This window comes from Anopheles stephensi, unplaced genomic scaffold (assembly GCF_013141755.1).
Source record: "Anopheles stephensi strain Indian unplaced genomic scaffold, UCI_ANSTEP_V1.0 ucontig291, whole genome shotgun sequence".
Taxonomy (NCBI): Eukaryota; Metazoa; Arthropoda; class Insecta; order Diptera; family Culicidae; genus Anopheles; species Anopheles stephensi.
This window is the reverse complement of record NW_023405226.1, coordinates 92888-105322: the sequence shown is the minus strand read 5'-3', so window position 1 is coordinate 105322 and position 12435 is coordinate 92888. Positions and strand designations below refer to the sequence as shown.

The 12435-nt window shown below is 45.8% G+C and overlaps 3 protein-coding genes across 4 annotated transcripts; 2 read left to right on the top strand and 1 right to left on the bottom strand.

The window, feature by feature from the left end:
• Positions 1 to 1106: 1106 nt before the first annotated feature.
• LOC118516426 (F-box/LRR-repeat protein 2-like) lies at positions 1107 to 3637 on the bottom strand. The gene is made up of 2 exons (XM_036062297.1): positions 3377 to 3637; positions 1107 to 3310 (listed from the first exon to the last, which is right to left on the bottom strand). The coding sequence occupies exon 2, from the start codon at positions 3295 to 3297 to the stop codon at positions 1588 to 1590; it is 1710 nt and encodes a 569-aa protein (XP_035918190.1). The 5' UTR covers positions 3298 to 3310; positions 3377 to 3637; the 3' UTR covers positions 1107 to 1587.
• Positions 3638 to 3695: 58 nt separating this feature from the next.
• Positions 3696 to 4364, top strand: LOC118516427 (small integral membrane protein 12-A-like). Its single transcript, XM_036062298.1, has 3 exons — positions 3696 to 3819; positions 3879 to 4053; positions 4137 to 4364. Exons 2-3 carry the CDS (start codon positions 3924 to 3926, stop codon positions 4271 to 4273), a joined length of 267 nt encoding a protein of 88 aa, XP_035918191.1. The 5' UTR covers positions 3696 to 3819; positions 3879 to 3923; the 3' UTR covers positions 4274 to 4364.
• Positions 4365 to 6371: 2007 nt separating this feature from the next.
• Positions 6372 to 11651, top strand: LOC118516431. Of its 2 annotated transcripts, XM_036062309.1 has the most exons (7): positions 6372 to 6582; positions 9543 to 9717; positions 10200 to 10387; positions 10462 to 10635; positions 10788 to 10991; positions 11242 to 11361; positions 11438 to 11651. In XM_036062309.1, the coding sequence occupies exons 1-7, from the start codon at positions 6508 to 6510 to the stop codon at positions 11534 to 11536; spliced, it is 1035 nt and encodes a 344-aa protein (XP_035918202.1). In that variant the 5' UTR covers positions 6372 to 6507; the 3' UTR covers positions 11537 to 11651. The 2 variants fall into 2 exon arrangements, with proteins under 2 accessions (XP_035918202.1, XP_035918203.1); XM_036062310.1 differs by lacking the exon at positions 10788 to 10991.
• The last annotated feature ends 784 nt before the right edge of the window (positions 11652 to 12435 follow it).

The following is a 12435-nucleotide window of genomic DNA, read 5'->3' as shown; positions in this document are numbered from 1 at the left end:
ACTGTTGCCACACAGTTTCGTGCTAAGTGTGTGCGACCGGCTGAGTTCGCCAATATGCCTGCCAGCTGCTGCGCTCGTATTCACACCCTACCGAGGGCAGAGTATATCGTGCGCATGGAGAAGTATTTCGATGCTGTGCTTGGCCGCAAACAGTTGTACATCCTGCCCGAGCATCTCAAGATCATACCGATGAGCTATCTGCTGGGAAGAAACTTTGCCTTCAAGAACTCATTCGAACTGTTTCTGCTGCACGTGTACGAGAGTGGATTGGTTGGCCAGTACGTAAATTCACAGCGCAACGATATGGCAATGATGGAGCGGAACTTTTTCTCCAAAGGTTGGCTCACTTTGGATGATCTATTGCCACTGTTTATACTGGTTGCGAGTGGTTGGTGTTTTAGTTTTTTCGCGTTCGTTTTTGAGGTTGCTGGGGTGCAGTATAAACGTTACGTGGGTCGGAATCGTGTGCATCAGCTTAGCGTTTAATGATCGCTTTCTAATACACACGAGCTATTCTAGGAACTGTCACAAAATATGCGTTCATGGTCTAACTGTTTTCAGTCTTCAGGAAACTCAATAAAGTACAGCATTCGTCGCATATATATCTGCAAATAATCCCGTATTCTTCCATCTCTTCTTGGTCAAACTAATGCGATCGCTGTGCTTGGCTTATTTGCCCGTGCCGACTAGGTCTCCAGGAATGAAAATTGTCCTACAAACAGGACAGTCAACTGGACTCTTTCATGTTACTGTACATGTTACACTCCAACTATTGTGATTCAAAAACAGTCGCACTTGCTTCCCGGCGGCATATGTCCTAAAGAGGAATCTAATAAAATGCTAATATTCCAAAGAATTCCTGGTAAGCCGCCATTGCTGAAGGATCTGCTACTGATTGCGGATTTGGATGAGAGTGAACTCTTCTGTCTTGAGTCATCACATCATCGCTCATGAAAAGTGTGAACTCTGTTGTCTAGCGTCTAAACGGAGTATAATGCTCCCTGAACTGTGAAATCACTTACGCTGCATAGATGCATCCTCAACTCCCTTAACAAGAACTTGTTAAAAGGAGAGATCCATTTAAAGTAACACCGGCGGAGGTAAAGTTTTGTATAAATTAGTCGACCAACCAACGTTTTACTTTATTGCTCACTATTCTTTTCATTTGGACGCAGAGAAAAACGTAACATCTCCCTAGAACTCACATCTAAGTATATATATATCGTTAAAAAACCGCTTAAATCTAGTCACGAAATATGAGTCACAAAATTCAATCCAACTATCTCGCGTACTATGTGCGGTGCGGGCATCTTTTGAACGGTTTTATCCAATTATGCATCCACGCTTTCGCTTCACATCAATCAGCTACTCGAACGCATAACAAAAAAGTGGGGTAAAAACTAAAACAATCAATTCGTTTCGAAACAGACACACACGCTTGAACGCTTCGAAGGAGATAATTGGTCCGATTCCGAAGAAAGCCCGATTATTGTTCTTGCACACTCGTCGTTGTGCCCGCGGGAATGGGGAGCAGGTGCGATGTGCGGGTGTGTTGGCAGCATCTTAGCAGCACCACGTGCCGCCCGATCACACGTGCAGCGACCGTATTGTGCGCACGGTTCGTAACCGGGCCTTTGCGCCCTCGCTTATCTGCGGACAGTTGAGCGCATTCAGCCACACCAAGCTGCGACAGTGCCGCACGATATGTTCCACCGACAGGTCCGTGATGGCTTTACAGCTCTCCAGGTTCAGCAACCGCAGGTTGCGCAAATCCCGGCACAGGTACAGCACGGCTGTATCACAGATACGCTTGCAGGCATCGACCAGCACATACTCCAGATGGGGACAGTCGCGCACGAGCGTCGCAATACCCGCCTCCGTAATGTACAGCCCGCGCAGATCGATCTTCTTCAGCAGCGGGAACTGGAGCGCCATCAGCGTCTGATCGGACAGATCGCGACAGTGGCTGAGGTTGAGATAGCACAGCCTGTTCAGGTTCGCGATCGGGTAGAAGCGTACCCGTTCGAACGGCATCACGATCGTATCGAACACGTCCCGGTTGAAGAAGCTATCGCCGAGATCGATTGTGCGCTGCAGGTTCAGATACTCTAGCCCTTCCAGATGCGAAAAGGCGAGCTGCAGATCGTGAATGTTTTCGTACGTACACTGGTACAGTGTAAGGCTGCGAATGTTGGGACACCGTTCGAAGAACCGGGGCAGTGTGTTCCGCGAGAACACGGCCGCCGATACGAACAGCTTCTCGAGGGCCGGATTTTCGTACGCACTCAGATCGACGTTGCCCTTTATCTGCGTTGCGTCCGTTATCTTTAGATAGTTGAGCTGGGACATGTTGGCCAGGAAGGATCGGTGCAGGTTAGTGACCCGGGCCACCCGCAGCTTGATGCGCTTCATCTGCGGCAGCAAGGCACTGAGAGCTTCCAGAAACTGTTCGCTGGCGGAAAACAGATTGTCCAGGTTGAGGTGCACTATCGTCGGCTGCAAGCGGGCCAGCTGCAGTATATCGTTTTCCTTGATCGCAAAGCACGACTTCAGTGACACCTTCCGTAGCCGCAGATTCTTGATGCGTCCGATCTGCTGCAGCAGTGCGCCGGTCGCTTTCGTGTAGCTGAGCGTAATCGCTTCCAGCGTGGCACTTTGCGTGGCCACAAATTTGACCAAATTTTCACCCCATCGTTCGTACGAGGAAAAGGTTAGCTTGAGCGCTTTCAGATTGGGACAGATGCGCTTCAACAGGTGCAGGAATCCATCGTACAGGAAGGAGTTCCGTATCGTGAGCGACTGTAACCGTTCGAGCAGAAAGTCGTTGGGTGCGTTATAGATTTGGTGTCCGTCAAACTTGATCGATTTAATCGTGAGCGAGCGCAAATTTTCCCGCGTAGCCTGCAGCACACCGACCAGCGTTTCGCAGCTGATTTTGCACTCGCTGAGCGTCAGCTCTACCGTGTGACTGCCGATCGAGCGCCACAGTACGGGAGCGGGACTGATGAAGCAGGATTTGAGGCATACTTTCTCGAACGTGCTGCGGGTACTTTCCAACACCAGGCACGGTTCAATGCCCTCCTCTATCCGGAAGTTCCGTAGGGAGAGCACGAACCGATTCATCAGCGAACGGGTGCTGTTCACAATTTCGTACCAGTGTCGGCAGGTTTGGCGCACCGCGGCCAGATCCGGAACGCGCAGGTGATAAAAGATTGCGGTCAGCAGCTCGGTCGGGAGCGATTGGATGGTGGTGGTGCCCGTGGTGAGGCTCGACTCGACGGACGGTGACACCTCCATCGCACCGAGGCGACTGCAAGTGTACAAAACACATTGGTCGTTTCGTTACCGACGTGCGAAACACACGCACCACACTTACCCCAACGCGTCCGTGCAAAGCAATTGTAGAGGCGAAAATGTAGAAAAACTGGTAACGGAACGGGCAAACGGAAATCGCACGATTGGATAATACGAAACAAAGAGACGCAAAAAGGAGAACAAAAGTTTTTTGTTGTTTTCAATCGCAACCTTCGCTCTGATCTGTTTACGCGCACGTTTTGAGGGGCGAGTTGAGGAGTTCGGTTCTTCCGCGTCCGTTCTACAGTCTGTGCTACATTCCGAGTTGTTCGAGGATATTTGAAATTGGTTTCATTTTGCATGCAAGCGAAACTCAGAACAGGTAGATAGTCCTTCAACTACACTCGGTAACCAGTAGCTATAAACCACCATCTCCAATGCCAGCTGATTGTCAACAAACAAATGTCACGAAAAAACCGGATTGAAATCAAAACAAACGAGAAGCAAAAACTATTTCATCACAAGGCAAGTGCACTAAAACACACCTTCTTCCAGAATTTTTCACGGCATTCGTTTCTTTTTAGGTTTAAGTCAATCATCGAGCAATATACTGGCTGTAAAACTACAACATGTGGCCTCTGATTATGCAATTCCTGCGTTCCAATGCGGCGTACATCACGCTCCCGGTGGCAACTATAGTTGGCGTGATAGGTTACAACATCGAGAGCCTCCTTTCGGACAAATACACTCCGTACAGTCGTAAGCGAAAACTCCACCGAAAGCTTTACCACAAGCTGGCTGCCCTTGCTCACTTTTCATTGTGTCGTTGTATCGTCTTTCAGCTTCCATTCAGGAGAAACGAGCAGAACGCATTACCGAAGATGAGAAGCTACGAGCGGCGACCAATGTTGAGAAGCTAGTATACAAAGAGAATGTGCTCGGAAGAAACCTTTCGCCTTCCCTTGAAAGTGGGAAGTAGTTGTTGATATTGTAAAATTAGTAGCTTTTCCTAGGCGAAGAGAGAGAGAGAGAGCAATAAACGCGACCGTGTTGTTTTATTTACCACTATAGTCACTTGTAGCGTGCGTTTGAGGCTTTGATATGTAGAATTCGGATAGAATATTACAAAATAACACCATAGCTTCGATCCAATTCCCTCAATTCTTGATTTAAAACAGAAAGGTAAACAAACAAACTGTTATACAGTTTGTTGTAGTACAATCCATTTTGAAATGGTCGTTATTGGTCGATAAAACACTTAGGACAGTAATGGAAAAAATCAGTTTTAAAAATGTACATATGTATATAAACAAGCACAAATCAATCATATGTTCTCAACAGTATGAACAACTGTGTCGCCAAATAAAAGAATTATGGTTCATGCAGTTTAGTCCAGCAAATAATCAGTACACTTACTCACACACCACGTGGTGGCGATCGTAGCTGAACATGATGAATGGTAAAGAATTCCATCGCCGGATCTAGGAATTACTACTTCTATTACTCATTGGTCGTAAGTATATACAAATACGTAGCATTTAATGCCTTCAATTGTATTTCACGGTATTTATATTGCACATATCGCTTTGTACTGAGGTGACAACAATATTCGGTTTGATACTAGATTCGCTCGAGGATCGCACACCCAACTAAGTGACAACAAGCTAAATATTCAATCGGCAAACAAAAAGTAGACTGAAATTGAATGATTGAATGCGCATTTGCAACGCCCGAACTCGTTCATCCAACCCAATATCTTCCATATTGAAGGCAGCAACATCAACTTATTTATCTGAACAAATAAACAGGGCCTGAAAAATGTCGATCGTTGCAAAGAAGTTAAGCTCGAAGTTAAGAAGTAAGTCGCTCAGCTGCAGATATTGTTGTTCGGCCTCCGAAACGTCAATTATAATCCATCCACCCAATAATGTCGAGCAGCTTCCAACTACGGAACTTCCTGACCAGCTCCACAAGTGATACCGACGTAATGGCTCAAGACACCTTACCTTGGTGCAGGCAGCCATCACAATAGGCTAACTTGTATTCTTATCAACGTGATGCTAGAGATGATCATGCGTGACTGGACAGAAATTCCAATCCCACCCAGTTCCTCCTATAGTACAAGCCGATGCAAGTGAATGTGCAGTTGAAATTATAGTTATGAGTCCTTCTTACCAAGTTTGGGGTAGTAGTTTGATATACTGCAATTAAATCTTATAAGGCCACAAATCTTTGTTAGAACGATCTAGTTTCTAGAAAAAGTCAATTTCATAAAACCCAGATTGATCGCTATGCACTAAGAATATTACACTAAAAGCATCAGTTTTATCATTAAAGCCAAAAAACTAGTTGTCAGCATATCTCTGATTGGGTCGTATTTTTGGATCCTTCCCAAATCCGTACTTTGACCTCACCTAACTCTTCATCCCATTCATCCCCATCTTCATCATCATCAAAAGTCCAAGAACACTCTAGAAATACAGTAAAGCCAAATGCTTCAAGTGATACAAATAACAAAAAACAAACTCATCAAACACATCTACCTGTCCCGTGAAGCAATTCTTCCATTCATCAGAAATAGCTTTTCCAAGTCAACAGCGTGAAAGATCAATTGCCTGACTCAATTAAGCCGCCCAACGTGACGTCAGTCGCGCTGGCAAACGTAAAGAGATCAAAAAGGGAACAAGCACACACTCTAGTACGCAAGATTCGAGCCGTACAAAAATACAGAAAATCATTCTGTTCAATATTTACGCATATGCAGCCATACTGGCAAGCACACTGGATACCTTCACTGGTCTTTCCATCCCCTTCTCAAGATATTATCTCTGATTGAACCAGTTTTTGCGTGTGCAAACGTCGTCCAATACACTTCCTAAAACAAGGCTCGATGAGCTACAACAAAAAAAAAAACAAGGATTGAGATTCTACGGCTGTAGCGCACCCGATGCTTCTACTGACTGCTTCCCATCGGGCACCGGGCGGGCGAAGCAGGTTCTACGTCATTATCCTCGCGGCAGGTTCGACCCGACGAAGCAAGAGCACCGTAACGGACCGGGCCCTTAAGAGTGTAAAGCAGCGCACATCTGCAGGCAGTGCGAGTCGATCTTTCGAGCGCGCAACATCTTTCGATCGGCACACAAAGGGGTTGCCACCATACTACAATCGTTAGTGAAGAAGTGACTACGGCGACGACACAAGAACAGTGCTAACATGAGGTCTACCCTTGCGATCGGTTTGCTGATCCTCGTGATCGTACAGTGCACCCTGGCAAGTCCAGTTCCGCAAGTAAGTTGTTTGGTTCTGTCGCGTGTGACCAATGTGTGTGAGAGTGTTCGGAGTTTTATGCCAAGTTGGACATTTATCAAAAGCAACGTTTTTGATCGTGACGTGAGATGCATACGAAAGCCATTTATTTGCAGACACGTTCGTGAAGATCGCTCCATTACATTACCATACAAAAGCGATAGAGAGGACAGTGTGTTGGCAGATTTTTGTTTTTTTTTTTTTGCTCCATCGAACCGGGATTGTCCCATGAGTGTGGGATAGAATGGGAGGCTTGTCCTATATCCAACCTGATGGGTTGAATAACAAGCATTGTTTAAAGTGAAGATGTTGAATGTTTTAGTGTGTGTGTGTGTCATGATTCACAAGGGTGTGATTCCTGGGTGTTGTGGTGGTCCCAATAATTATATCAGCACATATCCGGGAGATGTACCTGAGAGATCGCAGTGATCGTGATCGTTCATAATGCACCCCATAATTAAATAGATAGTCAAGTTGCTAAATTGAAGGAAATTTTTCACCAGATAGCTAATGGAAATCTGATGACTTTGAGAATTAATTAATTATTTTCGGTGCAGAAAACATGCTCAAGATCTTAATTGAAATATGCTTAGTCATCGCGTGCAAATCTGCCTTGCCTCGCTACCAGCCTTTGAGTCATTCAGCATTAATTTATTTTTTCTAATCTTCTTCAATATCCATATTTAGCACACAAAAAAAAAGTTTTTGTAGCTAGAAGTATCGGTCGGAAGCGTCGCCATGATGCCACCGAAATTAGTCGCGTTATCCAATCAGCACAAAGGACGCGCGTCAAATGTTTTGCTTCACAGTTCGCTGCCCTTTGACGGTGTAGAAGGCGCTAGAAAACAGAGGCATAGTAAAAAACACACACACACCAACTCTGCGATAGAAGAAAATCTTCCGAGGAAGTGTCGGAATAGTTGAATGAAGAATCACACCGCTTTTTTTTTTTGTTTCGTTTGGCTTTATCTAGAAGGTTAAATTGGATAATCGCTTGATTTCTAAAAGGTGTGTCAATTTAGCGGTTCTTCACGATCACTGGTGGCTTCCCTCGCTCAGAATCAACTCACACAACATTGGATTCGAATCATGCGTGTTCCAGTCAGCGTTAGAGCCATCCACAACCAGTTTCCCAGCAGATGTTCTACGAAGCGGCTGACTGGGGGAAAGTATCTCCAGCGGTGACACCAACCGAACCCTGGGCGGGCGTCCGAATTATTTAAATTCGCATGCTAAACAGCTCACGCCTTTTTCGAGGCTCATATGCTGTGGGCCGGTTCATGGTGGATCACCCAGCTAATATGAATAATGTATGCGATTTTTAACCATCGTCGGAAGAGTGTGCGATAGTGCCAAAAACGGAATGCAATCCACTTAGGCTTTGCTTTCGAAGCGAAACGAAAGACTTGCGCGCCGCATAAAGCGACGAACCCACTGCCCGTCTGCGGTAGATCGTACGATGTCGCACTTGCTGTCTATCGTGGGCACCCGTATCGGGTGCCGGTTAGTAGAAGCGGGCCGAAAAACAAAAGTAAAAGTTGCTCCACAGGAAATAGATCATGGTGCAGCGGTTTTCGGTGCTACACATTGACATTGACCGTCGTTTACCGGTTGGAACGGTGGATCGGTCAGTGCGTGCGGAATGCAAGTGACGTCGTGCGGTGAATCAACTCGTCGCAAATACGCCGCTTTACACTGATTACGGAGCAATTAAACCAACTCATGCTTTTCAACCTTTGTTTCCGTGAATCTAACGCTCCGTTCCAGTCCTTCATTAGCGACCTGGTGTGTTGTGATCTTTTAAGGTTGCTATAAAAATACACCGGAGCCGTACAGTTTGGAGCATCCAAACTAACCTTCTAGAAGGTCGTTAAAGGTTGGATCCTTGCTTTTTTTCCTTACTGGACAACCGCCCATTACCGCTCACCTTATTGATTAGTTCCAGCTATGGGTCATGCCGATCAACGATATACTCGTTTGCTGTTTTTCTTTCCCTTTACTTCAGTGTGGAATAAAAACAGAACAACAGATTCACTTGCGGCGGTATGCTTTGCCTTCTAGCGGTTCCTATAAGCATGACTTCGAGCCGTGATGCTTGAGAGAATTTAGCAGAGAATATTAAACATCGGATCGGTCGCGGAAAGTGCGTTTTGCGGTTCGAGTGCGGTCGTTCGAGCATAGGATGGTACAAATAGCACAGGTTTCTACATATGTATGAACCGCACGACGATGACGACGTGTATGACGTCTGTGATATCGAGTCTAAGTGTTTCCGTCAGGTTTGCTGGAACAGGTTTACCCACCGATTCTTGCGAACGGAGGGAAAGAACGAGTTGAATGTCGTTAATCTTAGTATTCTCGCTTATAGGAATTCTCGCTATAGCTAGAAGTACCTTGATCATATTCTTGATCTCCAAACATGGAATCAAGTGAAACAAAGCTGGTTCTTTTTGTATGACTGAGAATGAAACATAATGCAAAACCAGTTACGTTTTATTAATTATTTTGTTTAGTATGCGTTTCAAGATCTACCTCGAAGTACCTGAGAGAACTACTATCTGAGCAGCTATCTGTCACTCATGTGAATGGAATTTTTTTCTGTGTCACAAAACAAGTTTTCCCATGCACGGTGGCGTCATGCAAAACGCGAAGATTCACCTCGAGCTGCACCCTGATCACGCGTCATCACCGCCATAACTTATCGGAATCGAGATCGCAATGCATTCTAGCGTCCGGGTGACGCGTGACAGAACTGCGCTGCGACCAAGGGAGATAGATTATTTGTCGATACGCCGATAGGATCTTGGCCCGTCTCGCTTATTTATCATGTGATTGTGTAATATCTGTCCGGTCGCGTAAACACAACTGGAATCTCAGCGACTCACAACTTCCGCAGTACTGCACTGATCCGTTTATCCAATTTCTTTCCTCCCTAATTGCAGTTTCTCACCTTCCGCGATGGGAAGTTTGGCGTAAACTTTGGCGGCTACCACGCCGAGGCCGGTTTGGGTGGGCTGCTCACGGGCAACAGTGCTCACGGAGGGCTGTCTGCGTCGGCCGGCACGCCCCACGGACAGCAGGCCGGTGCCGGAATAGGCGGCCTGCTCGGCGGCAATGGTAACGGAGTGTTGGGTGGTTTCTTGGGAGCTTTTGCACGGTCGCCCGGATACTATTAACCTCACGCTGCACGCTGCTCTGTCGATGCATGACGACAGGTGCACTCACACACTCACACACACGAGACCACAAAATGGCTAACTGCATGACATGTACATCCGAAATTTTAAATGTGTTTTATTATTAATAAATTAAATTTGTTGCTTTTTTAAACCCGTTTGACCACTAACTGCATGCTAGGAAACTGTGTTTAACTCAACTCTGCACGTATAAACCAATAATCACTAATCTTCTTAGGTGAGCCTTGTCCTAGTGTTTGGGCCGGAATTAGATCAAACTAACAGTCAACAGCACAACAAACTTAGTCACTCTGTGTATACTGCACCAAGTAATCTGCTGGACAAGGGAATTGCCCACCGGCAACAGTCAACTAACGCAAAACCCTTCGAAGGTCATCACTTACCGGAAGAAACCATTCTCAGAACGTACGGCGGGAGGCGCGTATGCTGGAGCGACTGCTGGACATGGCGTTGGAGCCAGTGCTGCCCTCGGCGGTGGACTCGACGATAGGGGTGCGGCTGGTGGCGTTGGAGCCGAATCACATGCCGGCGGAGTAAGCAAGAAGGTCATCCGACTGGGCCAAACAAACCAAGGAGCAGCACCATCGGAGGTAACCACAAACTGGGTGATAAAGCTGGTTGAAATTAGACACTGATCCGGGCCCTTTACTTCCGTTCTGTTTAGGTCGTCATTACGAAGGAAACGGGCCTCCAGCACGGTGGAAACTTTGAGCGTATCGATGATCAACACGTGAAGCAGGTACATACGGAGCTGCGAGCGCCAGCGCCTCAGCCAGCCCCAGCCCACACCTACCACAAGACGGTCTACAAGAAAAAGGTGATCAGCCATCCTCACAAGGTAAGATCCTGGAGACTTGTGTCGTATTGTCGCTCAGCAAGAGGAGAGGCTTCAAAATTTTGTCACACTATATTTAACGAACACATACACGTTCTCATGGGACGAACATGTTTCCCAACAAAACAAAAAAACTTATCCAAAAACTCCTCTAGGTTGCCGTCGTTGAAACACACCATACCAGACCCGAGCCACAGATTGATCTAGACCGATTCTTTGACTTCCAAAAATTCTCCAACTTTGGGGCGCATTATGCTCACCCGGCTCCACCACCACCGCCTCCGCCACCAACGTTCCAAAAGACGTTTGTGAAGCAGGTGTACTACGATCATGAGCATGCACCTTCCTACCAGCAAGAGGTACCCGAATTGGATTTTTGGCCGCTTGATTTGAGCTTGTGCAATGCGATCTTCATTTAGCTGTTTGGTTTAATTCATCTTAGGCTTACGCTTACACACACACACACACACACACACAAACCACAATCACTTAACACCACAGTTCATTGTGAATATGATCATCTTTTTCCGGTTTGTTCTGTACTCTTCTGCGAAAAACGAATATTTTTTTGAGGCTTGATCGATTGTTTTTTGTTCTGTGATATTCTAGGTACGCACCCGATTGGATTCGTCGAATGGACACAGTGGTTCGGGAGCATCCACGAGCAGTCATGTGGTCAGCAGCTCGACCGCTGCTCACAATCCCAACTTCTGGAACGATATCTTCAACGTACGTGTATTTGAGCTACATTTGCGTAGGAATCCTTCTAACAAGCATTCTTGTTTTCTATTCTTGCCATCTGCAGATTCCAATCTCCACCCTTACAGCGGTCAACCAGCTGCTGAACAACAAGTCCCAGGGCGGAACGGTACACGTGGAAAAGCGCGTGGAACATCATCATTAAATGAACTGCTCAGTGAAACCGGCAAACGTGCACAACTTGTGTCAAGTAAAAACGTTTGGTATTTAAATATATATCTGGTGAGAATGTAATCACATTTGAAAATTTTTACATGCAATACAGAATTTTTAAGTGTTAAAAAAAGCGAAAGAAAATTTCGAGAAATATTTTAAATTTCTAGAATTTCTGGTTACCGATCCTGTCCAGTCGATCTCTTGCAGATCATGCAGAAGTTTTCAAACATTGAAGAGTGTCTATGCGAGAGAGGGATCTAGCCTCCTAAGTCCTTGGGATATGGTCGAAAATGTGCTCATGAAGTCTTAGGTCCTTTCAACTAGGATTTATCAGGCTCCTTTCGCCGAGCTCTTTCGGCAAGGCCGATTATACGAGGTCCCTTCAATGAGGCTGCCCCCGGGGCTCTTGGCGGCTGCCTGCTCTGCCCACTGTGTCGATAGACGTGTAAATCCGATTAGATGCATAGTATGGTTTGGGATTAGTAGTAAAGCTTTGATAGTCTCTCTATATATCCTACAAGAAGATGACCTGTTTGCGAGATAATTATTCTGTTCACTTGTACGATCTCTTGATCTTAAGTTTGATTTTAATTTGATGATTTTAAATAAATGCTACTTCCTAATTGACTTCTTTGGCAGTTGGCAAATATTTGCAGTATTTTAATATCAAGCTGACACACATTTTTAGTGTGCTATAAATATCTGTTCAGCAAGTACTAATATCTTTAGGAGCGTAGACGACTGTCCGTTAGTGAGGCGATAGAGGCGCAGATTTTCACTTGGCAAATCCCATCCAGAGTGTTTCTCCGGAGAGAGAAGTTCCCATCCATCTACATGGTGTCAAAAAGAATAGTAAGCCAGAAATTGGGGACATGACTTAGAAGGTTG